The sequence below is a fragment of the Hippoglossus stenolepis genome, chromosome 20 (assembly GCF_022539355.2).
Source record: "Hippoglossus stenolepis isolate QCI-W04-F060 chromosome 20, HSTE1.2, whole genome shotgun sequence".
Taxonomy (NCBI): Eukaryota; Metazoa; Chordata; class Actinopteri; order Pleuronectiformes; family Pleuronectidae; genus Hippoglossus; species Hippoglossus stenolepis.
Window position 1 is genome coordinate 14,807,962 of NC_061502.1, and position 25,947 is coordinate 14,833,908.

General features: G+C 45.0%; 1 protein-coding gene across 1 annotated transcript in view; it reads left to right on the plus strand.

Moving 5' to 3' along the window:
* fut8b (fucosyltransferase 8b (alpha (1,6) fucosyltransferase)) overlaps window positions 1–25,947 on the plus strand; it is a 79,890-nt gene that overhangs the window by 37,059 nt on the left and 16,884 nt on the right. Inside the window, exons 2-6 of the mRNA XM_035144044.2 lie at window positions 4,568–5,189; window positions 12,241–12,359; window positions 13,449–13,611; window positions 18,161–18,275; window positions 23,045–23,282. Coding sequence (XP_034999935.1) covers window positions 4,987–5,189; window positions 12,241–12,359; window positions 13,449–13,611; window positions 18,161–18,275; window positions 23,045–23,282 — 838 coding nt within the window. The 5' untranslated portion in view covers window positions 4,568–4,986. The remainder of the gene's footprint in view (window positions 1–4,567; window positions 5,190–12,240; window positions 12,360–13,448; window positions 13,612–18,160; window positions 18,276–23,044; window positions 23,283–25,947) is intronic.

Consider the following 25,947-nt stretch of genomic DNA (forward strand, 5'->3'; position numbering starts at 1 on the left):
GCAGCTCATGAAATATTCACTGCTCTCCTGTATGTGTGTGAGGGCGCACATCTGTGTGTGTATCTGTGTATAAAACACCGGAGCGGCCCGAAAAGCGAAGGGTGTCTCCGCATCTCGGCTCTGAGCCAGCTGAGAAGCGAAAAGAGAGCGCTGGGAGATGGAGCACTCTGCTGCTGAGTGAGTCAGATGTTTGCTGATATTCATATTGCAAAAATCACGGAGTCACACTCCAAATTTAATCGGGATGTTTTTGTTGCAAATGGCAGGAAACAAACATTTCAGGATACAGTCCTCCTCCCTGAAGCATCTGTGTTGTTTTCCCATGTTGCTGCTTTTTTGTGGAATAAATACATTTTGATCAGTTTTTAAGTGCCATCTCCTGATTTATATTTTTTTGTCTCCAGAAGTGTTGAAATGTGTCAAGCCTTGTGTTCCTGATACTAGTGTGGTCCATCCCTTGGGAACAAGGCTAGAGGCTGAAAGGTCACCGGCTTGAACCCCGGACCAGCTGAGAAAATAACGAGTAAAGCTGCTCGGTGACCATTTGTTGGAAACTGTTTCCACACCAGGCAACCATCAGGTTAAAATGAGTGTGGCTTTATGGCTTTAAATAAGGCATTGTGTTTCTCAGAGAGAGTTGGGTTTAAAAGATTCCAGTGGCAGCTGATGTTTCAGTTATTTATACACCTGCGAGCTGCCCCTTGGTGAGGTGGAACGTTTTATTTCTTCCAAATAATCATCTGCTCCACAGTCATAGGTCACATTCAGCTTCATTCGTCAACTAGATAAGATTGTAACTACAGATGTGTAAACACCTTTTTCTATTTTTGTTTTTTTTCCCATTGGCATTGTATTTGTCCCTGATCTCCTCTGTTTGTTTCCAGACACGCACACTAACACATCATATCTATGTCACCACGTTACATATACACCTCAGGGCTCCCCTCCAGTTGTCCTCAACCTGTAATGTCCGTGTTGGAATAACGGGAGCTGTCCTTCAGTGGTGGGCCTCATCGCAGTGCTTACCGCCTGGAGGCCGGAACCCGCTGACATGTGACCTTTGCTGCGGCCTGAGTCACGTTGAGCACTGAGAAGAGGTCGTCTCTGCTGATGCCTCGGGTTCCTGCATGCTGCTGCGGCACAGGGGCATTCTGTGGCAGCGCTGACAGGCCGCCCCGTAGTTCCACCTGTACCATGCCAGCCTCTGCCCTCCGAGCCATGAAGGGCACCGTGAAGGGCAAAGATGATGAGTGATGATGCTGGAAACTCAAGGTTGACGGGAAGATTTGGGGAGTGAGTGTAAAGGTGGTGCAGATGAGAGGTCCAATTTCTGAACAGCATAGGCCTGCTTATTCCCTCCGCCCATAAAGTACTAGAGGACTGCGCATTCGAAAGGAAGCAGTCACGTATTTCATTCTGTCTTGAGTAGCTTAGGCTTGGCAATCATATTTCCACTTTACTTGGAAGAAAGCCGAATAAAAAAGAGGTACCATATGAACAATTTCTCTAAGATCCTCTGTCAGCACATCTGTCACTGGTACAACTTGGAAACGATCAAGCCACAATAGGGAACTTTGACATTATTATAATTTCTATCATGTATGTAGCCCTGTGTTCATGGCAACTCGAGGGCAGATGTGAGAGTTTTCAAGAAAATGCAAAAATCAGCACTTGGCTCCCTGGCTACCGTATCTCTGGTGGAATATTACACTGCCAAATCTTTATCAGTGGAATAAATTGCAGTCGAGTATCATTTTCTCTTTAATAAGACCACGTTCTGCTGACACGGGGCTCGATAGATGTCTCCTCATTCTTTTAGTTACAACGCAGCAATCTCAAGCTGTTGAATGAGGGGCCGTGATCGTGTTTCCCTGCTTCTTTGCGACTTTACCACAACCAAGGCTAAGCTGAAAGGCCCATTGAAAATGAACAGTAAAACCTCACTTCGCTCGTTTTCTGAAGCCATCGACTGGAGTTGATAATTGTCAAAGAAAAACAGAATCAAGTAGTCATCCTTCAGGATTTGTACCTTGTGAGGTGGAGTGCAAGTTTTAAATATTCTGTTTATTTGAAGCTCCATGTCCTATAGTGTAGAGCTGTGCAATATGACCAAAACCTTTTATCCAGATGGAGGTCATTTCATATCCAGATTAGAAAAGCACTCGGAGCACAGTTCCCTTAAATTCAATCAAGCTGCACCAAATTGCACACATCCATAGGTCAGTCCCCTATATATGTATGTTTTTCATCAAGACCCATGAATTATTTCCTGGGAAATTTGTGAAAATGCATTGTTGGAGCAACTGATAAAGAATTCCATTTCAGACCATGTAAGACTTTCCATATGATCAGAATCCTTCTGTTCAAAATTAGCCCGTTTTTAGGCACATTCACTTTCCACCATTTTTATGTATTTGTGTTACCTTCATGCAGATTTCCAGCCTGCATCCATGTTGTGTGGAACAACAGAAAACTTGCCATCCAAATCATGACAAATTTTACTGTAAAGAATAAAGATTTGATTTGCAGCACAATGGAGTAAAAAACGTTTTTTTATTGTCGCACGATATGCTATATTGCACGGCCCTATTTTGTGTGACAGTGTTATAGTTACGTACACAGCAAGTTTTAGCATTATTAGCTTTGGCAGTGTACCAGGTAGACCATTAGGACTATGCTGGTGTTGATAAATTGGGTTTGACTGACAGCTCCACTCTCCTGTTAAGTTTTTATCACCCGTTTGGGTGGTATGACTTGTTGAGCGGTTTCATTCTTACTGGTACTTAGAGTTTTGTCACATCATAAATTTCATCCTGATCAGTCGACACATTTTCATCCTGATCAGGTCCAATCAGCCCGTGGAATAAAAGGATTCTGGTGTGGGTGAGCAGAGATTTTGGACATGCGTAATTTTCTCTCACTCCCGTTCTAATATACTAATATGCTAGTAATGTATTATTAGCGTGGCTTGACTTTCAAGTATATCCAGAACCCATATCCTACTTGGTCGCAGTTGCGTGCCTCACTCAACTCTTTTATATTTATCAGTTTTAGTTTTTTGAGCACAAACATCATTATGGCTCATCAAATATAGTGACGAGAGTTGTTGCAGCCTGCTTTTTACTGGAGTCCCAGTTGTGCAGAGCTGGTGGAGTGCTGCCCTCTCACAGCTCTTATTTTCCATAATAAAACACAGCTCAGCACATCCTTGTGCTGCATGAATAAAGAGGAGCCACCCTCGTGTCAACCCAGGTTAGTCACAACAGGAGCACGGACGAGGAAGCGGCGACTGCACAGATTTCACTAATCCCATATCACTCAATAAGAAATGAAAGGGGAATAGTTTACTCCTCATTGTTTTAGTGATCTCAGCTGTTGTATTCTGGGCAGTTTACACCAGTGAAGCATGAACGTCATTACAGCACGGAACCCTTTATGTCCTACATAACAATATTGTGCCATGGTAAACATGATGAGCTACAGCTAACCCACTCCTCTGCTGCCAGGAGGAGCAGGAACACTTTTCTCTGTCTTGAACACTCTCAGGCAGAAACACCAGAGAAACAGCAACACGTCACTCAACCCCACCACTACTCTGGTAAAGTCTAAGATACCTGATATAATTCCAGTGTGCCGTGGTACATACTCGAAGATAATAGCACGCACACACACATTTGGATGTTGCGCACACACACCTGCCAGTCTTCATTTCATCGCACGACTGGTCCCAGTTGCGTGGTAGGGCTTCGTTGAGGAGTTGACAGAGAAGGTTTCTTCATAAACCCGGCACGAGTCCATCTCTGTCTCCCCCACTGCTTTGAGATGAAGGGAAGTGATGATCCAGGGATTTTTTCCGTCTCCCTGTTCCATTGATCTCACAGTATCACCTTGACAATGTTGCATTCTGTCACGTAGGCAACGAGGAAGGCAGCGAGCTCACAGGAAGGAGACAAATACTTGAGAACTTTGTGGGATTTAGTTGTCTCTAAACAAATCCATTAACCGCCAGGCTTTAAAATAATAGTGTGGGGAGAAAGTGTCGGAAATGTGTTGTATCAGGTTGTGGACGAGGAGGCAGTGTGGGTTGTTCGGGAAATAAAAGATGTGGCTTCTCTAGGTGTGTGTGCGAGAGCTTTCAAGAGACATGGGTGTGTGCGTTTGTGTGTGGAACAAGTGTGTTTGTGTGTAATGTGCAAGCCGGCAGGACGTGGAAGTGGAACATCCCTGTCCTGCCTCGACAGCACTGCAGCACAGCTCAGGGACTACACGTCACTATGTAAATGCAAATTGCAGTGTCATGCTGATCAATCCTGTAGGCTGCTGAGACAGGGTTATGTCAGGACCAGTCAGTGGCATCTTGGCTGTATCTGTCCCTCTGTCTGCCCTGCTCTGTGCTCGCTCCCTTTCTGTGTGGCACTATATGAGGCACGTCACATGATTTATAGTATTCGTCAAGCCGGTTTGCTGGCCCATTCCTCAAATGGATTTCATTTGCTACTGTTTGAACGAGACAAAACGTTATGCAATAAGCTCATCTAACCTCCCATGTCTTTCTTTGATTCAACAGGATGCAACACCAATAGAAGAATCCTGTGGGACTGGAAGGCAACAACAAGACGGTGTGGGAGAAACCCGGGTCAACGCGGAGCTGGGTGGAGGGGAGAAGACGACAATCGCGCCATCACAACACAGACTTCTCACCATGTTAGCCATGCTTTAGCACACACAGGAAGGACTAGTTCATCTCTGGAGAAACACCATCTGCCTTTTATCAAACACTCCAGAGCCACAATTGCACGCATCTCCCTCTCATCCGTCATTTACTGAGTGCCGCCCCCTGCAAAGATGCCGATGCCAAGGTTGATGCTGGGGCACTTGTGGTGACGGGGGCACAGAGTGTGTGCGCACATCCGGCAGGCAGGCCGGTGGGTCGGTGGGTGTACAGGCACACCAAGAGGCTTTTTCAAGGGTGGGCGTGGTTGAACCATGCGGCCCTGGGCGGGGTCATGGCGTTGGATTACCCTGGTGCTGCTGGCCTGGGGCACACTCCTCTTCTACATCGGCGGCCACTTGGTGAGGGACAGCGACCATCCGGAGCGGTCCAGCCGGGAGCTCTCCAAGATCCTGGCCAAGCTAGAGCGGCTCAAGCAGCAGAATGAAGACCTGCGGCGCATGGCCGAATCGCTCAGGTAACATTAAATGCTGTGTTACACCACAAGTATGTATTTTTTTGGTTGGTTGCACATGTAAAATCATATCCTGGTGTGGATATTACCTGTATTTGTGAAACCTGAATACTAATTGGAACACTGTGATTGAAACCAGTGGAATGTAGTGGAATGTTTATATACTGTATGTGCTCTCCTTTTTCATAACTGGTGCCAAATCCAAACAGAGGTAACTACAAGAAGAATAGTCTTTTCAAGTTTGATTTGTATTTGCGGGTCCAGACGATGTTTCATCAAAGTTCAGAAAACATTGTCATAACTGCACAAGCTACAACTGTAATGCACCCCCCTTTTGCTTTCCTGTTCAGTATCCTTCTGCCTTTCGTTAAAGTTTAAAGGGCTGTAGTGCAATACATCATCTCCCTTAGATTTTTGCAAAGTCCAGCAATTAGATTCAGCCTCGAGCTCCCCGCTAGTCCAATCAGAGTAATTTCACAAATGTCAGAATGTAGCAATGAGATGATTGTTTCTGCTGGTTTTGTGAAAATGTAATCAGCATCTGATTAAATTAGCTCCTTCTGTGTGACATACAGTTAAACAAATGCTGCTGCGAAGTTTCATCAAAAGCTGATCAGTAGTGTCAGAGAGACTGCGTTTGACAGACAGATGGATTGACTGTCACACTCTTGTTATTTTGGCAGACAATAGCACATTGTACAAGCCCATTTACCACACGGTGTCTTTCACGCAATCAAGCTATGTGTAATGGAGAGACAGATGGTGTTGCTCTTATCTCCACACACTGACGGCATTCCTCTTTACACATTAAACACTGGGTCTGAACACGGGCGTGTGCCTCTCTGAGCATGCATGCATGTGCGGGGATTGCAGTAGTGTGTCCTGGTGTGTGCCATATTAACTGGGAACTTAGGCTTCAGATGTTGCCATTGCTGCTCCTCTGTGATATCCAGATTCACTTTGATGCGAGGCCCTCGTCAGCGCACACAAACATAAAAAAACACACGGACACGCTGCTTCAGACAGCTGGTCCCTGATTAAATCCCTTGCTTTGGTAATTATTCAGAATTGGCGGAAAAACAAAGGTGGAATTCATGGCATATAAAGAACAAGTGCAGCTTTCAGTTGACCAGAGTCCAGATGGGTCCCCGACACACTGCGTGCTTGGTGCTTGTTCTTGAGTTCGCTTGCTGATCTGGGACCGAGGCCTCAGCAGTTGTTTATGGGGCCCGCGCTGCAGTGCCGTCTCAAGTCCGTCTAACCTTCAGCTAAGTATTCGGCACAGCGAGTCAAAAAGCAGGCTACTGGCACCAGAGGTTAAGCTTCATGAGCTATCGGCATAGACAGGGGGTTGGTTTGTCTGGCAGACCCAGGAGAGAACCACCACCTCATCCTGTAGTGTCCTTTATCCTTATATTGGGACCCTAATATACGCAAAGAGGCCGTTGGTGAGGTGCCCATCACTCGTGCCATAGCCCCTCCCTTCTCAGCTCATTACCTTCTCCCAGTCTCCTCCTTCACCTCCTTCCTCCTCTTCCTCTTTTCCCCCCTCTACCAAAATGCTGACAGAGGCACGGCGCCAAGCCAGACTCCAGCCAGCAGGTTGTCACAGACTGACTGACTATGTAACAACTCACTAACTCGCCGATCGACCATCTCGATGCATGCCCAACTCGATTAACACGTTGTGCAGAATCTGATTGGGACTAAGAGCATGACCCCTCTGGCATTTGATAATAAAAGTTTCACCCAGAGACCCCAACCTTTGCATTAATGCATTCATTTTTCATGAGCGGCCTCACAGAGATTTAAACCAATAAAACTCAAATTATTACACCTCTGTGCCGGCATGTTATGCAGTAGAAACCCACTTCAACGAGGCTGATTTATAGTTTAGAGTAGGGTTTAACTTGGTTAGTGTTGTTGCACTAGAGACTATTTTATTGATCACAAATTGTAAATTGAATTGATTCAAATTAGTATCACCCGACTGGCCTGCAGATTCACTCCAGTGATTCGGTTATTCAGGCCGTTAGTGAGTGTGTTGACTGACAGGCACCGTGCCAACCTACCAATCACCCAGCGGCATTAATGAGAGGTGAGCACGAGGTTGACTTTGCTCAGTCTGTCTGGCTCCGCCCTCTCCGCAGCTGTCAGTCACCTCGGGCACGAAGCCACGGCTGTTGCGGAGACAATGACACGTGCCAGCCGGATGGTGCAACATCGGAGGGATCGAGGGGTGAGAGTGACAGCTGGGCTGAGCGATGAGGACCTGATCGATCCCCCCAGGCATGCCAACACAGGGATGGAGAGAGGGTGGGGGCAATGCAGGGGAGGCAAAGAAGTGGTGAGCATGATGGATGGCGTGAGGACTGAACTAAGTAAAGAGCAGCAAGGAGGAAATGGAAAATGAGGACTCAGGGGGCAAGAAGATTTGCAGAGACCACAGTCATGGCGCTAATCTGTTTTTATATTTTACTCTAGCATAGTTCAGTGCCAGCATTATGAGATGTTTGGCGTTGTACAATACTATCAAAAACTAGGTGATAAAAAGCAATGTAGCAGACTTTTGTGTGCGATCAATGAATTGATTGCGTCTGTTTAAGTTGACCTGTTGCAGTAAATGGTGTTAAGTGCGCTGCACACTAATGCAAAGAATTACTTGCACGCACAGTACCACATGACCAGGTTCACGGTCAGACAGAGAGGAGGGCAAGATTGATGCAGATACTTTTCTTTGCTTCAGTAGAATTGTCTTTTAATGGAGCAGGCCACTGACCATTAGACCTCAATTACTCTCCTCTGTGCCCTTGTGTGTTTTATAGTTTGCGTCTAGCAACATTAGCTCATTAAAATCTACACATGGCTCTTTTTGCATATGGCAAACTCATTTGGTTTCTTCTCTTTCAAGTTGCATGGAAATCTAAATGTAAACAGTAGAAACAGATGTAAAGTTTGAATGTGAAGTAGCCACTCTCTCACTCGTATGTAAGGTGACAGTGAGAGGACTCATTTATCCTGCTATGGTTTTCACGGCTCCACCAAACAGACGTCTGCTGCTTCCAGACCTGAATTCCCATCGCCCTGGCCGGCGCTCAGGCCGGGTAAGGGAAGGTCTTCTATCACATGCAAACACACAATCACACACTAGCCCCATTGTGGGATCTGTTGTCAGGACATCTATGTCAACTAGGGCTGAATCTGGTGTCAAAAGCATGTGAGGCAAGAATGCACCATTCAGAATCAGTTTCTTACAGATGAGATTAACTGTTTCCATGCAATGCAAACACAACAGATGCAACTAGAATTGCACTCAGTAGAGAACATGCCTCCACCAAGGCCTTGCAGTCCCCTTAAATTATAATATACCTTACAGCTAAGGCCACATTACATCTCTCAGCTATCCACATTGGAGGAAGTTACAGGTTTCCAGTCCTATTTGCTAACAAAAAGCGGCTGAGAAAGCTTATAAGCCCTATGAAACCACATTTCAATCGACTAGTCACAGATTTTTATATGAATTTGCACAAAATTGCACACACTCATCGATAGATCCACACATAATTCTCTAAAAATTCCATCTTGCAATGTTAAAGTGAAAATAATTCCTGGATTCGCCTTCAATCCGTATCTGAAGGATCTGCCTTAGCAGAGATAATAATACAATTGATACAGGCCCCTCAATGTTCCTATTATTATAACTTCAATCATAACATTCCTTACAGGCCAGATTTGACCAGTTCTAACTGGTTTTCATGGTGATTTGATTCTTTTCCCCTAATTTGTAGTGTTTGCTTGTGTCTCCCCATTGCCACATTCCTGTGGTTTATTAGCTTGACTTATTGGAGTCAAGTGGTTTGTTGCACCACACAGTCTGTTCCCAGAAAATGGCTGAAACATGTCAGTCAAGTCTTTGATGCATCACAGTGGAGTGATGGCACATATACGCACATACGCAGGAATAGTAAATCAAAGTTACACCTTCATCTAAAGGCAAATTGTGTTCGTGTGCTCTTCTTTCATCTACACCTCCCAGAACATTTCACATTGGCATCCATATGTATGGTTTCCCCAGCCCAGCACATGGGTCTTTCCTTTTGAAGTCGACCACAGTATATTCAATCTTACCACGGAAATATGCATGCGTCGCAGTGCCACCTAGGCCCCCACCGTTCAGTCTGCTCCGCCCGGCCTCTGATCACCCTGTGAACTTCACGGTTACTGGGTGCAGGGGCGGGAGCCAATGAAGCGACAGCTGGGGCTGCATTTCAGAGGAAACTGGGTTACATGCTAAACCTCACCTGCTTTCCGACTCGGTGCGTAGTGCCGGTGGGTCTCATCACCCCCCTCTGCTTTCATAGCTTGTCTTTCACTCTGCAGTACCCCCCCCTGCCTCCCCCAGAGTCAGAGTTTTTCCTCATCTGTTACCTCTCGGTATCGTTTGATTAAGACGCTGTTGAATCCAGCTGCCGCCGCGTCTAGTCTCCGCTACAGATCCTCTAGAGATACAGCCAGGAATCATTTGTGGATGGTGTTTTCCTCCTTCCTGTGTGTGTGTGTGTGTGTCTGGGTTTGATGCCACTGATTGTTTGGATATATTTTATATCTGCATATCTTGGTTCAGGATGCTTGTGTTTTGTGTCTCAGCAGTTTCTGTTAGCTAACCTCTGTGCGACATCTCTGCTCCTCAGCCTGTGCTGCCCTGCACTATTTCTTTTGCCTTGCTCAAGGGAGTCCTCACGCTGCGTTATATATGACAAGTTTAGCAGCACTTGAGACCCCTGGGAAATGATGTCACTGAGGAAATAGTCCTACTTCCTGTTGCGTGGTGTAACTAGCACATTAGGGTGTGGCCTTTTGGGGGATCCCGTTGAATATTGTTTAAACAGACATAGCGGTGAGTATAGACAGTAGAGTTGATTCTCGGAGAGGAAAAGCACCTGGGTCTAATTTCCAAAGATCTGTGTCGTGCAGCTGAAACGGGAGCCCCACGGATTTCACAAAGGAAACAAGCGTGAATTTAAGACATTCATATAAATATCCGTGAGGCCTCGGAGGTATGGAAAGGTTTATCCTTGTCCATCACACGGTTACATAATGTTAGAGTGAAAATATCCTCCCTTTCCTCCTCAGTTATTTCCATGGCTTTGAAGCACAACGCTCAGTTAGTGCTCAGTGATGTGAGAGGCCGGGACTTCGGAGTAACCGGGGCTTGAACACTAAAGGGGGAGTTGTGCAGCAAGATGGGCTGCTGCAACTTTAAAAGTCTCATCTTTATGCCTGCCAGCGACTGATGTTCTTCACTCAGGGAGCAAATTGAGTTTGCATGCCTTGATTACTCATTAACATGGCCTTTGCAGCACTCCACCAATGCCCCTGTGCATTCAAACATTTTCCATTTTTAATAGTTTTATGTAGAGGAACTGATATAGCACAATGTCAGTGGCAGCTTCTTTTTCTCTCCTTGGCGGATTTGAACTCTGTGTTCTGTGCCTGAGCGATTGCTCGTTTGTGTTTTCATGACATGCACGCAGCAGTTACTACACAGTGGTGTGAAAATGCTTATTCACAGCTTTCATATCTATTTATCACGGAGCCATATTTGGCAAAAAAAAACTGAAAAGGAGCCCTGTGAATGATCCATTGTCTGGGGTCTTTGTTTGTTCTTTCAGTCCCTCCTCACACATCGTAGAAGGAAGAGGCCACAATGGCCACTGCAGCATTAATGCAGCATAGATTATGTGCGGTACAAATTAGAGTTAATCTATTTACTGCACTTGAATAGATTTAATGTACGTGTGTGTGTTTTTTTCAATTTTTAAGTTATTATTACCCTATGTATTACTCAACATTATGAAATAGCATTGTTAACATGTAGAGAAGTTAGCAGTGCCTTTACCTGGGCTATATAAAGCGTGTACAGGGTAAACATTACCGCTCTAATCCTTTCATTGGCTTTGATTTCTTCCTTCTTCTATACAGACTGTTCAGTGGATGTTGTAGAAGGATGTAGTGCTCGGGTGTTTGTACAATGATGTAATGCAGCCGTCCATGATCTTGAGCTCAAAATAAATAAACCAGGACAGAGCTCCAGGAGGCTGCACTGTGGTGTCTTAGCAAATGAACTAGACTTTTCAGTGGTGAACACTAAAAGACGCCTTCACAGCTGCATGTTCACTGCAACTATTTGACTCCAGATGAGACCCGCATGAGCCCACATGAGATCCGTGCTGGACGAGTCTCGTAAACATTCTCTCTTCTTCTTGGAACTCCTGCACCTCGTTAACGTCTAAAAAGACGAGGCGCTGCCAAAGTAAAAGACGCGGAATGCTGCAAACATGTGGCCCGGTGTATTTCTCCACAGATTTATGGAGAGACAGATTTAATTTTTGATGGTGTAGGAGGAATTTCACAATATTTGCAAAACAGTCAACCAGTTTTTTTTTTCAGATTGCAAATCATGAGCAAAAACTAATTACAGCCAGTGGTGTGCATCCAGTCAGTGTTCGGGAAGGTTAATATTGAAGTCTATATTATGTGGTCGGTTTTGAATGGTGTCTGTCTCAAGATAATTCATCCATGGCGCTGCCACACCAAAATGAAAAAAAAGCAAAAACTGGGGGCTTGCGAAGATTGCAGAGATTAATCTTCATCTAGTTTGTATTGAGATTGAATAATCACATGTTGCAAGGTTTTCGTGAGGGTCCAGTAACTTTAACGTTAGGTTAGTGGTGTTTACTTCATGAGTGACAGCAATTGTAATTACTTTTTTAAAGACTCTTTGATAAGAAATTCAGGAGGTGTTGGCAAACATCTGGTCAGAGGATTTGCTGCTTTGCTCTGTTACATCATTATGAATTTATTGTGTTTTGTTATCCAAAACCCAACTTTATAAAATTGTCATCACTTACGTTTACCCGTATACAGCCTTACTATTTCAGCTGAAGGTTTTTCAAAAAAGAATATTTCTTTGATATTTTCTCCTCCGATGATCAATTCAGACACGCTCCCATGCTCAGCCACCACAACCTCTGCCTGTGTCTTTCTCCCCCAGGATACCAGAGGGTCAGGCGGAAGCCGGGTCCTTGGCCGCCGGGAGACTACGCTCTTTGGAGGACCAGCTAACCAGAGCCAAAGAGAAGATCCACAGCTTCCAGAAACTCACTGGAGACGGTAAGCAGGGCAGGGCCACCTAAAAGGTTTGTGGGAAGGATTTGGCACAGTGCTTGGAAATATGAAAGCATCGATTTTGAAGGTGTGGGGGCTTGAGTTTTTATGGTAGGAAACCAGTCGGTGGCTCTTTTGAGCTTTTGCCTGCAGCGAGAATCTCAGTCTTGTCCAGTGTTAAACCTGCTGTAGCTCAGCAGCGATGATGGCGGAGCCGTGCTGTCGGACGTGCAGGGTTATGTGTATATTTGCTGCTCTAAGCGGCAGTCAAAGGTTCAGGGGAGCTGTCAGGTGAGTGGGGAAATGTGTGAATGAAGTGGAAGCAGTATGAATGCCCCAACGGCAAATAGGGAGAGCGGGAAGGAGGGAGGAGAGAAAGGAGACAGACAGAAAGAAGAAAATAAAGAAGGACATGTGAGCTTGGAGGGCAGCACAGGGTCAGCCTTTCCATCTTGCTGCAGGGGAAGAAAATGCTAAAAATACCCTCCAGCTTTTTCCACCAAGGGAGGGAGCCAAGAGCGAAGTGAGTGTGAGATAGGAAGGTTAAAAAAACAGTGATTTTTTTTCCCCTTCTCCACCACCTCCTTCTCCTGCTTGAGGCTGTTTCCCCTCCCTCTATTTTTCTTTTTTTTTTTTCATTTCTCTTAGCAGAAACCAGAGCAGGCAGCTGTGCTTCCATGTGGGTTACTCAACATTGTTTTGCTGGGGTGGGGTATAGAGTTCTTTCCTGTTGTTGGAACCTTGTGAGGGTAAAACATGAGAGAGAGAGAGAGAGAGAGAGAGATGAGACACAAACAACGTGATCAAGTCATCCTTAATGGGGTCAAAGCAACACCTAAGGACAAAGTATGGAAAGAAACATTTTCATGGTTGGTTAAAAATGAAACCTTGCTTTGGGCCTTTAGCCTATTTACACCTGTTGGCCTCTGTTCCTCCCCTCTTCCTCCCAGCTGTGTTCCACAAGGAGGTGCCGTGAGGTTAACGTCATTGATTCATTGTTTTAGATCGTACTCGTGCCTCAAATGTCACACCAGCTGTGCGTCTTTGTTATGTTGTGTTTTGTTGTGAGCTGTTCTCTCTTACCTCTGCCCGCAGGCCCTGGCCCCACTCAGGAGGAGCTGCGGAGAAGGGTGGAGAACGGCGTGAAGGAGTTCTGGTACTTTGTCCGCAGCGAGGTGAAGAAATTGACCACCGTCGAGCCCGGAGAGAGGCAGAAGTACGCCGACACACTCCTGCAGGACATGGGACACCAGGAGAGGTGGGCAGAAAATGTTGAAAAAAGGAAAAAGAAGTGAAAATGTTCCACAAGGATAAGTGGGAAACCAGTAGATCCATGGAAAAGTTGATGGTGAAGAAAATACAAGTCATAAATGGGGCGGTGCTTTAGTGAATAACACATCATCTCCCAGTAACTGACTGTGTTTCTGTCAGCGTTTATTCTCATTGTCCACACTTACTTTTCAGAGGTGTGAAATTGAGAATGAATAATGGGATATCCTGCACTGTTTAGTCTATACAAAAGCCAAAGTGTAAAGTTGCACAGTCAACCACATAACCTCACCTATTTGTACAGAACAAAAAAACCACAGAAAGCCCAGCCCAGTAAATAAACCAAATAAAGTGTTGATTAATCTTTGAAGTAAACCCTTCAAGCTAAAACAAACATATCACAGCTTCTTAACTGTACCTGTTATAAACACTCAATAATAATCTGTCAGTGAAAAATTATGGATATTATTGGTGCTTCTGCGTAAGCTCCGGATCCTTGTAAAACAAATATTGTCTCTTTCCTCCTTTGTGTTGAAGCAACATTGACAAGATACAGTTAACAGCCTGCCGATGGTGTCAAAGGTTGAAACATGAACATTGGCCAGAAGCAGGACTTGAAAGCAGGACTTGTGCCGGTTGCTGAGAAACAAAGGGCAAAGGTCACGTGCACACCCTCTCTGTCATCTGGATGGCCAGCTTCCACAGGGCTGAATGAAGAAAGGCCTGTTGTCATTTGGCCAAGTGGTTCATTGTAATCCCGGTGAAGTGGTTTACACAGCCCATTGTCTTAGTCTTTTCTGCCCTAAGCAGCTTTCCAAAGACTGATTCCTCACCAGGTACACACACACACACACACAGACTTCTATATGCTTTCACTTTCATTTTAAGCCCCCCAGATCTCTTTGTATGTGCTGCAGGCAAAGGCTGGGAGAGGCAGCACAGATAGGGGCAGAGGTGGAAAGAGCAATGAAATGTTTGACTCGAATAAATGCACCGCTCCTTCATTTAAATTCTGCTCAGGGAGGAGGTGAGGCCCTTGTCTAGAAGATTTCCCAAGTAAAATAAAAATGTAGCACATTAAAGAAAAAGTGTGCATTATACGGAGCCGTCGGTTTCATAACATATTTATGGCCGGGTGATGTGAAACCGTGTGAAAGTTCATACAGATATGAAAATAATACTGAACACTTATTGCAAACAGGAAATGAACACCGCTGCAGCTACGGGAATGTATCTCTATAAGCGACTCTACCAGTAACATACAGGTAAAGAAAACTATACCACAGTGAGTCTTGATGTCATCGCCTCTATATTAAGATGAACGACGCATCTCCACTTCCTCCCACTGTACAAAAATGAAGCCCAAATATCAGTGTAATTAGACCTACACTAAAGTAACAGAAACCATCTGTGGGAAAAATGTACTTATAATATAATAATGATTTATTATCTGCTAACATTGAATACGTGTTTTTTTCTTAAACTATACTGCAGCCAACCACCAGGGGGCAATCAGGATGCGCTTTTGGGTGGAGCTGTCATGTCTGTGCTTGATACCAAAACCCATAGATTTTGGCTTTATATAATTATAGTGAGGTATTTGTAAGGTGTATGAAACAGTACGCGCTAGAAGAAGACAGACCATACTGTAAATTGATTTCTGTCAAACTATAGTTTATATCTTATAACTGTAATCTAACAGGGTGGACACAATGGCGATCCGATATGGCTGAAAGTATTGTGTCATATGTCGTGCAAGCCACAAAACCCACGTCAGAGGCTCAGTTTCAAACTTGATGGGTGTTTACCAAATGCATCATTATGCTGGGTCATTCAACTGCACACCATAGGGCGTTAAACAGGCAAAACACACATCTAGTCTTTCTTTCCTTTTGCCCATCTTTTGTCTCACTGTACGCATGGTGATACTCGTGCTGTAAATTAAACCCGAAACCTTCTCCCATCGGTGCAACGTCAATACTTGGATCTCCTGCGCTCGGCTGCCAAGCCCAGCGGCTGCAGCCTCAACATCAGTAAGAGACAATCAGAAGCACTGGGGGAAACCGCACATTATTTACATGCACACAAGAGAACACCTCTTATACATATGCGGTACGTCATAGACGTGTGGTGTTCCCTTGTCTTGCTGCCAAATCCCCTCAGGGCTCTACTGTTGTTAAGTTTTGCGGCCAGCCAGGTTTGCTTCTCCTTCCCACAGAGGGCCAGTGAAGGCTCCCCTGTGTGCCACTGGAGGAGAGTTTGACATCCATCACACACTGTGGTTTCAGCTTCAGACCGGGACATTGAGTAATAATACCGCGTTACTTGTCGAGGAAGACGCTATTTGCCGCCCTGCTGAAACGGGATGTGGTATATCTGTCTGCTTTGTATGTGTATCTTTGCATGCACTACTTCATATATGCATAAGAAGTCACACAGGATGTGACTGATTTGGGTCAAAGGAGTGAGTAATAAATTAAGCTTGCATAAGTGCATGTGTGAGTGTGTGATGTGTTTTGCATCTGCCCTTAGCTGCAAATATCAGAGCTCTTGGGCTTGTTTTTAAGTGGATGGCCACAGTATTTGGCAGAGTGTGTCACGTAAACAGATTCGCTGTCAGAGGCATGAAGATTGCGGATTTTTTCAAAAGGGCTCAACAACCAGAAAGATGTCGTTGTCTGTCGGCGTTACAAAAAAACGACACTTTGTCCGTAAATATCCTGAAAGTGGAGACTTGTCGATGTTTAACTCACATCCCACTGTATGTGCTGTCAAGTGGATGTTCTTATCACACGTATTTGTAGTCTAGGGGGTTGCCTTCACTCTCTACCTGCAGGAGGACACAAATCACATGATTTAGAGGTTTTCTGAAACGTACCAATAATTTTTGTTGAGGAAAATCTCTGTGGAAGGCAGCCACAGAGGCTGAAGTTGTGCTGTAGGGCAGGAGACGTCTGCCCTGATTTGAAGATAAGCTCCCTGTCTGGACAGAAATAGTGTCACAGAGCAGAGCTGCAGATTTGTAACGCAAGATATATAAAATATGCATGATCACTTGGTCAAGAACATGCCAACATAATTAATCTGCATATCCAAGTAGACGTGGGCATATCCATAAAATCTTCTGTCACAGGATATATGATCTACTATAAGATTTAGTGAATTCCTAGAGGTTCAGTTGAGAAGCTGTTTTTAGAGCCGCTAGTGGGAATGTTTTTTTTTGCCTAATCCAGTTATTGACATGTAGCAATCCTGTTGATTACTTTGCTGTGGTTCTGATGCTCTTGCACAACCAGAGATTACAGGTCCTCACAGGGATTCTGGAGCCCATCTGAAAAGGACCTCTGGAAAATCCAACCTTAACCCAGCATGTATAAACTTATCTAAAACAACAGACCTGCAGCAGCACAATGGGGGCGCTGTTGCTCAGTAAAAGATGCATAGTGTTGCCTCAGGTCAAAAAAACTATTTTCAGCTCCTGTGATGATTATGAGTTCACTTTGATTCACATCTGGATCACACTGGATATCATTTTTAACTGTTCATACATACCAACATCGATCTACTGTATGAAGACCTACGATAAACGTATATAAAATCTCATATGGTTGACACATTTTTACCTCCAGAACCAATAGTCAAAGAAACATTTGTCTCTTCCTCACTATTAACCCAACCACAGTGTTTTAAATGTCTCTGTGTATTTCTGTGTGTGTATAAATTGTACGTGTGCCTGAAAACCTGTGGATAGTTTCGCTCCCCGATCTTCCAGTTGATAAATACAATGGTTGATGAACTCTCTCTGATTCAGTATTTGCATGATAACCATGAATTTCCATCCTTTCCATTTGCATCCTTCTGAATGGCTGCTATGTGAACAAAGTTAAAGCGTCACTTTACAGCGCAAGGGTATTCATCATTTTTTAAGAATGTACACGTGTTGCCTTACAGCTGAACAGTTATGCCAGACGTTGTCATTGTTAATGAGAGCAGAGGAGAAGTGATGTGAGAGTGGGGAGGTATGTTTGTTTGTGAAAACGCTCCCTTGCAAAAAAGCTATTAAGTCCCAACCTCTCAGAAATATAATTTTGCTGTTTGAATATGACCCTCGGCTGCTGCTTGTGTTCGGGACAATAATGTCTGTAAATTTCACAAGGAATGCGTTTCACATCACACTGATGGCAGAGGAAAAAGTATTGGCGAGGTGCTGCCCTGTGTCTGCACTTATTAATCATCTGGAGAGGATGTAGTATTTTTGTACAAGACAGTCGCACAAGGCCAACAAAGTTTGTATCACGCACTGTTTAGGGTTGACCAAACTTTCTTGGAGGTGGATATCTTGTACCTGGAGCATGCTCAGTTGATGTAGTACATTCAGTGCAGGCACATGGGTGGAGGAGGACATTTATGTCACAAGGACCAAACCGGACTCCATCAGACTGGTAGACGCGGAAACTATGACTCTGCCTTTGATGTTCAGCCGGTTATTTCAAAGTGAACTTGCATAATAATTTAAGTATGAAAATGTGTGTCTGCAGGTCCATCATGACAGACTTGTACTACCTCAGCCAGGCGGACGGAGTGGGCGAGTGGAGAGTGAAGGAGGCTAAAGACCTGTCGGATCTGGTCCAGAACAGAATCACCTACCTACAGGTAACTGCAGACGCACCTGCTGCTTCACCAACTGGCCCTATATTCTGTCACACACACACACACACACACACACACAGAGTCACAGAGGACATCTCTCACACGTGCTTGTCTCATTTGCATCATCCATAACTGTCCGCATCAGTTTCCACGAGGAGCAGGTGAGGGCTGCAACAGCAGACGGTTCCAACAGTGGGATCTGATCAGCAGGATTCTTGTTGCCTGTCAGCAGTTTAGTGGCAAACACATTCGCAAACACACAAACGCAGACCAGGAAAATGACGGATCGGGAAAAGTAATACAGATGCACCTGCTTACTCAGGCTTAAATGGACGCACCTATGTTTACAGCTCCACATACACAACCTGAGACCCCGAACACTTCCTCTCACACCCAGCAGCCCCCCCCCCGGCTGTGGTGCTGCCGGGCTCTCGGGTGGGGCAGTGCGGCGCAGCACCGGGCCCTGCAGCTTTAATGAGCCGGTGTGTTTGATGAAGAGGACCCAGTCAGTCTGGCTGGGCGGAGACAGCACCACTAACAGCTGCTGTCACCACCGCTGAGGGATCACACCGCTCCACCAGCTGCCATCACTAATTCATCACACATACACACAGAGAGTCGGGCTCACATGGACTCACCCACACCTACGCAAGCAGCACACACACACACACACACACGCGCTCAGCCACAAGATTGATGCACATGCTTGTACGCAAAAGAAATGCTCTGTGTGTGTCTCTCACTATCTCAGTCACACACACTCACTCACACATCTATATGTACACACACAGACAGACTCCTCCCTGCTATCCTGCTGTCTCTGCCACCCGCACCAGCCTCTCCCTTCACTCCCGGTTTAACTAACTCCATCTCTGCGTCTGCTCCATCTGTCCACTTACAGCACTCAGTGAACATGGTTGGCGTCTTCTGATGGATTTCTGTTGGACATGCTACCTATAAGATCCCTTTCACTCAACACATCTGTACTTTAAAATAGCAATAATTCACATTTTTATATATTAACAATAGAGCCTATGTTAATTGACCGTAAAGAGAAGAATCACCAACTTTTCCTTGGCTTTACAGAGCTTCATTCTGTCTTTCAGCTCTTTGTTTCTGTTTCTAGCTACAGCTTTACAGATTGAGCTCACTCTCATAGTGTTTGGTCGTAGCAGACACCTGGCAGCAACACACCAGCCTGCATATGCAAATGATTCTGGAACACTTCAGTTCATTTTCGATTTTTCCAAGGGGTGTTATCAACGGTTGCTGATCAAACTGCCGCTGGATACATCTGAATAGTTCTACAAGCAATCAGAGCAATGAAACAGGACGTGAACACAACAGTGTGCAGTGAAGAGCTGTGATGTTGTAGCACATGTCAGTGTGTGAGTTTTTGCTAACAGATTTTGGCCATTTTTCCCCCAGTCGTGGCTTCAATAGACCAATCCACATCAGCGACAGTCCTCTTGGTTGTTAGCGGGCAATGCTTCAGCGGTGCCCCTGTCAGTCATTCCATCAAACCTAGCCCATTTTAAATAATTGACTGATTGGCCCGGCATGTCTCGGGATGGATGGAAATCTGTCTGAGCGGGCAGGGGGCCAGAACCATCTGCGAGAGCGAATAAACATGAGCTTGCTGATCTGGTCTGGTCTCCAGGCTACTCAGAAAGCTTTAAAAAACCCAGTCGACGCTTTACCTGCAAGGCACCAAATGGGCAGACAGACACGGTGGCTGGTGAACATGCTGGAGCTTTTAGTGTCTCACGAGCCAGGTTTTTCATTCAGAAGCTGGCAGAGAGCACAAAAAGGCTAAAAGCAGTGTCATTATTGGTCTATGATCATTAGATGGCCTCAAATGTGACTCTAAATGAATGCTCATGTGTCTCCATTAATGCTTGATCTATGATTAGTTTCCCATACCAAATTAAAAAGGGCTATGTCAGTGATTTTACAGTTCAGTACTGGTTGATTTTGGTCACAGCGGTTACTGTTGGTAACGGCAAGTTAGTGTTGATAACACTCGTCCTAAAATTCCATTCAAATCCCCATATTCCACACAGCATCTATCATGTTCATTTTGAAGATGCATATGAACTCTTGATTTCCTTCTGAATCCACTGGATCTCAGCTCCACATTGGTAGTTAAAGGTTTATCGCCCTATTTGTTACCGTCTTAGCTGAAAGCATTAAATCCACTAGATCCAGACTTTTGTTTGGATCTCCAATATACTCATGGATATCTGTCCCCTACATATTCATGAGTTTTTCATCATCAAGATCAATGAATTATTGCCTTAATAAACATCTTGAAATGTTGAAGAAAGTGGATCTGGATCCTCCTTTGTCTGAATCCACCCCAACCTTTAATGGGTTCTTTCTTGGCAGATGTCCTTCCAACAAGTTTTATAGAAATCCGTTAAGCAGTTTTTGCGTAATCCTACTATAAAACAAAAAAACGGACAGGGTTGAAAACACAACTTAACGACATGCAGCAAACATCGGTTTAGCTGATAATCCTTTGAAAGGTACAGCACAATCAAATACATAAGGGAGTGACAGTTTGTCTTTCACATTCCATGTAGCGCATGCATCTTTTTCTGTGAATGCAAATTCTAAAGTTGCAGGAAAGGCAGACTCAGCCAGCAACAATGAAATCTACCGCAAGTAGAGGCAATTACTGGATGCAAAAGATTAAATGGCCGCTATAGAGAAAAATTGCCAGCAGCAGCTCTGGAGCAGAAAGTGGAGCTTGATAGCCTGCACTGTATAACTGTTTTCACTCAGAAGGCAAAAAACTTATAATGAGCTGCTGAATTTACTGTAAATCTGCAATGGAGAGTAGCAAAGCAGGAATTTACCTGCACAAAACGTTGTGGAGTCTTCAAGAGTGCGGGCATCACAGTGGATAATTACCCGAGCTTGACATACTATTCTTCATTTCCAGTTGTTCCCCCACGTAAACAATATCACTGTGCTCTTTCTCTCTCAGCTGAATTTCCCTGCAGCTGCCTATATGTGTCGCACTCAAAAAAAAAAAAGCACAGCATTTAAACCGGCACTTAACCCACAGTGCAGAGCGGTACTCAGACGGCTGCCTTTGTGCGTGCGTCTGCCGTCATTACCCTTGAACCGAGGCTCTCTGGGCTCTTCTGAGTCATTCCAGCCTCATCATTATCAACCCCGGGACCCAGAAGCAGGCTCCCCACGCCACGCGGCTCGCACCGTGCATCGATCTCATGCCGACACGGTGGTTCAGGAGCCAAACTCTTTTGACAGAAAACAAGCTTTATACGCGGGCCCCTTTTGTCAGAGTGCCACTGTAGATTATTAGTATAGTAAGTTGGTTTTTACACCTATGGGGCCAGTAGTGAGGCTGTGTGCGGCTTGTTCTGTCACCTCGATGCTGTTCTCTGTTCATGTTCTTCTACAGCAGTGGTGGTAATCACTTTTCTGCACGTCTCCTCCTTCCCTTCTTTTTCCTCTCCTCTCCTCTGTCCTTTCCTTTTTCTTTCTTCTCCTCTCTCCTTTCCTTTTTTCTCCTGTCAACTCTTCTCTTCTCCTCTCTTCTATCCTTCTCATCTCCCCTCCTCTCTCATTTATTTTTCCTCTCCTCTCATCTCCTTCCCTCATTCCTTTTGTTCTTCTTTCCTCTCCCCTCATCTAGTCGCCTCTCTTCTTTCTTTTTCTCCTCATGTTTCCTTTCATCGCCCCGCTCCACAGCCTCTTTTTTCATTTCCTCTCTGGGTCTTTATCCTCTCCTCTCTTTTCCTCCTCACTCTCCTTGCCTTCCCTCGCCTTTCCTCCTCCTCTCTTCCTTCCTCTTCCTCTCCTGCTCGTGTGAGATAGGCAGCGTTCACCGGTGGGTGCCGGGCGGCCTGATTACTGTGAACCATCCACAGCTGCAGCAGCCTAATGAGGAAAACACTCCCATCATCTGGTAATTGCTGTTTAGGAAGCTGGTTGGCACGAGCGTTGCGGAGTCACTCAGACTGGCTGCAGAGCGAATCGCAATCCGCCCGGCAACTCATCGACAACGCAGCGTGTGTCACTCTGCTGGTTCCCACTTCTTTTCTTTTTTTTTTGTTTGTTTTATGCCAAAAAAAGAGAAAGCCTTGTTCTTCCTCCAGCGTCTCTCATTTGGTATTCATCCCCTCAGACTTTGTATGATATCGAAACTAATTTATGGGATGAAATGGTAGAAAGTAGGTGGTGGAGAGAAAGTGAGGGGAAAAAGGAAAAATAATGAGAATGAGTGTAAGAAAAAGACAGGAATGAACAGCGGCAGTGAAAAGTAATGAGAGAGTGCAAGAGCAACAAGAAATATTATTATAGACTGTTCAATCTTTAAAAAGTGGCTATAGATATATGTACATTCGTAAAACAGCTGGGCACAGCAACACAATGCTGTCCGGGAGTTAGACTTGAAAAGAGCTACAGTAAATTTTTTATAGTGTCTGGATGACAATGGCAAAATAACGCTTGTTAATATAAAATCTAAGAGAAGAACTTGCAAGTGCATCCCAGGGAGAGAGAGTTAGCGAGAGAGAGAGAAACTTGCAGGTAAAGAGAGAAACGGAGAACAGGATTGAACCAGGCTACATAAAATTAGAGTGAAGTGGAGAATGAGACAGACAGGCGAAGGGAACAAAGAAAACAATATCAGCCGTGTGTTATTACAAGTCAGGGAGCAGGGCTTTGAGAGATTCGAGACGAAGGTCAAGCAATAAGAAAAAATGTTGAAACACGGTTTGCTCTCCTCCTCCTCCTAGAACCCCCCAGACTGCAGTAAGGCGAGAAAGCTGGTGTGCAACATCAATAAGGGCTGTGGTTATGGCTGCCAGCTCCACCACGTCGTCTACTGCTTCATGATCGCTTATGGCACCCAGCGCACGCTCATCCTCGAGTCCCACAACTGGCGCTACGCCCCCGGCGGCTGGGAGACGGTCTTCCTTCCCGTCAGTAACACGTGCACCGACCGCTCCGGGGCCACCACTGGACACTGGTCAGGTAGGTGCACTCACCCTCACGCACACACTGTGCACTCAACAAAGTCATAGCCACAGTCCTGTCTGCTACAGCTGTGATTGGTTGCTTAATAATCTTATAACCCTCGTTCTTTTCTTTATTTATTTTTTTCTGTCTGGACTGTCCCAGCTAAAAAATAGCGTCGGCCAAATCTGTCTTTTGTGCTGCTGCAGCAGGAAAGAAGTGTGAATTCCCTGGCTAAGCAGGACTATTCTGCAATTTCTGTTAAAGCACTTTGGCAGCAAATGTAGCAGCAGCAGGTCACTGCTCAAAGGTTTCATTGCCAACAAATGCCTTTCAGTAAACAACCTACTCCTCTGACCCTCAGTCAGTTTCCACTTGTGGCCTCTGATAGCAACAGAGATGGTTGGAAATATGTTTTGTCCCCTGTTTGTTATCCCGGGATTTTCACTCAGTTTTATCTCATCATTTCCTGAATAGTGAGAATATCTATATCTCTTGAATCCACTTCAGCATCAGTATTCAATTAAGCTTTTAAATGTGAAAAACATGATAATAAGAACCAGTGAAAATCTGTTTGAACAAACCTCTGAATCATGAAGCGCGTGCCTCCTTTTTAATTTAAACATCCATCCATTGTCTTCCACTGTTTGGAGATCGGAGCACTTAGGCAGCCAGCTAAGTAGGATATTCCACACATCCCCCTCCCCTGCCACACTTCCCAGCGCTTCCTGGGGGATCCCGAGCCGTTCCCAGGCCAGATGGGATATGTAGTCCCTTCAGCGAGTTCTGCATCTACCCATGGGTCTGCTCCCGATTGGGCGTTCCTGGTAAACCTCCAATTGAAGGCGCCCAGGAGGCATCCACATTAGAAGAGCGACAACTGCCTCCTTTAAGGAGCAGCGGTTCTACTCCGAGCTCCCCCTCGGATGCCTGAACTCCTCACCCCGTCTCTAAGACTCTCTCAATCTTAAACAGTCAATCAAATATAAGTGTCCTGTTTTCAGGATTTAATAACGTTTTTGTTTCTAATATTTTCTTCACCCCATTTATATCATTAGCAGAAAAACTTAACTGTAAAATTAAATACAGCTCAACAGCCCCAAACACTACATTCTCCAAAACAATCATCCAGTTGAATTAATCCTTCTCTAAAACAAATTCAATATAAAAGTGATTAAAACGTTAATGAAGGCAGGATTTACTGCAGCACTGTTAAATCACACCGTTTGTTTCCTCTGGATGGACTGTAGATCCTAAAATGACAGATGAGTCTATGTGAGAAATTCTGTGAATGTGTGTGTGTGTGAAAATCTTGTGAAAGGAGTTCCCTCTCCTTGAGCCAGGTTGGAGAAGGCAGGTCCACTCTTCACGGGGGGTGTGGTTGGGCGCAGCCTGAAAAATACTTGGGGATTGTGTCAGGTTTCGAGAAGTGATCAAATTAAGTAAATTTCTATGAATGTTTATGAGAAAGTGACCCTACTTCTCGTCAAGTGTGTAAACGATGGCCTCAATCGCTAGTTTCAAGTCTTTGTCGATACAGCACGATGTTCAATTAGTAGATTCTGGTCCCATTTATTGCGTGGATACCGCTCCATTGACATTAAGTACTGTCCAATGGGTGCAGGTCACACGGCACCGCTCCATTGGACGATGGGGTTACCTCTGTGCAACTTAGGTGTGGAAAGAAAGAATCAAACAGCTGTGTGTGTTGAGTCATAATGGAGAGTCTGGGTTGGAGTGTTGGAGTGGACTGCATAGTTGGGGGATTTCAATTCTTACAGGGGGGATGATGGTATAAAAACCTGGAGGAATGGCCTGAGCTCATCGAGAATGGTATTTATTTTTAGTCACGCTGGCCACACAGCTTTATGTGGAATTTGCTGCAGACATTCGGCTGATTTTTTTCTAACGACTTTGGGCATCAACTAAAATTTTATCTGCTGTTCATGAAGTTTATGAACAAATAGCAGCAAAGCTAATAACATTTACACCAAACCCCAGCTGTTCTTTATATTAAGTGCATGGTCAACATTTTACCTGCCGACGTCAGCATCTTGGCATTCGCTGGACTCGCTCGTACGGCTGCAGACGCTTAGTCTTGTTATTTATGTGGGTAATTAGAATTCTGCACCTCTCATCGACTGTCCATAATGAACACCATGTTCAGGCGCAAGGTAGTTCATATGTATACCAGGTAGCAGAGCACCTCCGACCAGAGATCAATGTGCTTGTTTGGAGTATAAATAGGTCTCCCTACTAATGCAAGGGTGGCAGAATCATGTATGAATAGAAGTATGAATTGAAATAGTGGTTTTAATGTGATTAATGGATCGTCCCACAGTGAACATGTGTTTGCTTCTGCTAAGCTGACAAAACCAAAGCATTTGTAATGGAGATCGTGATGATTCGGAGGTTTTTCTATGTGACTGTGCCTGGCCCCACCCCCCCGCTCTCTCTCTCTCTCTCTCTGTCACGTCCTTCCTCATTGCTTTCTTGCTCTCATCGCTGCATCCTTTCAGCTCTTCATTTTTCTCGTATCGTTTCATTTGACTTGTGCTCTCCTGGGCTCTCTCCCTTCTTATCTCCTGCTTTCCCAGCGCCTTCCCCCCTGTTATTCTCCTGCCTTTCATGTGTCCTTTTCCACTATCTAATGTCTTCCTCTGGTGTCTTGCAAACAGCCTCC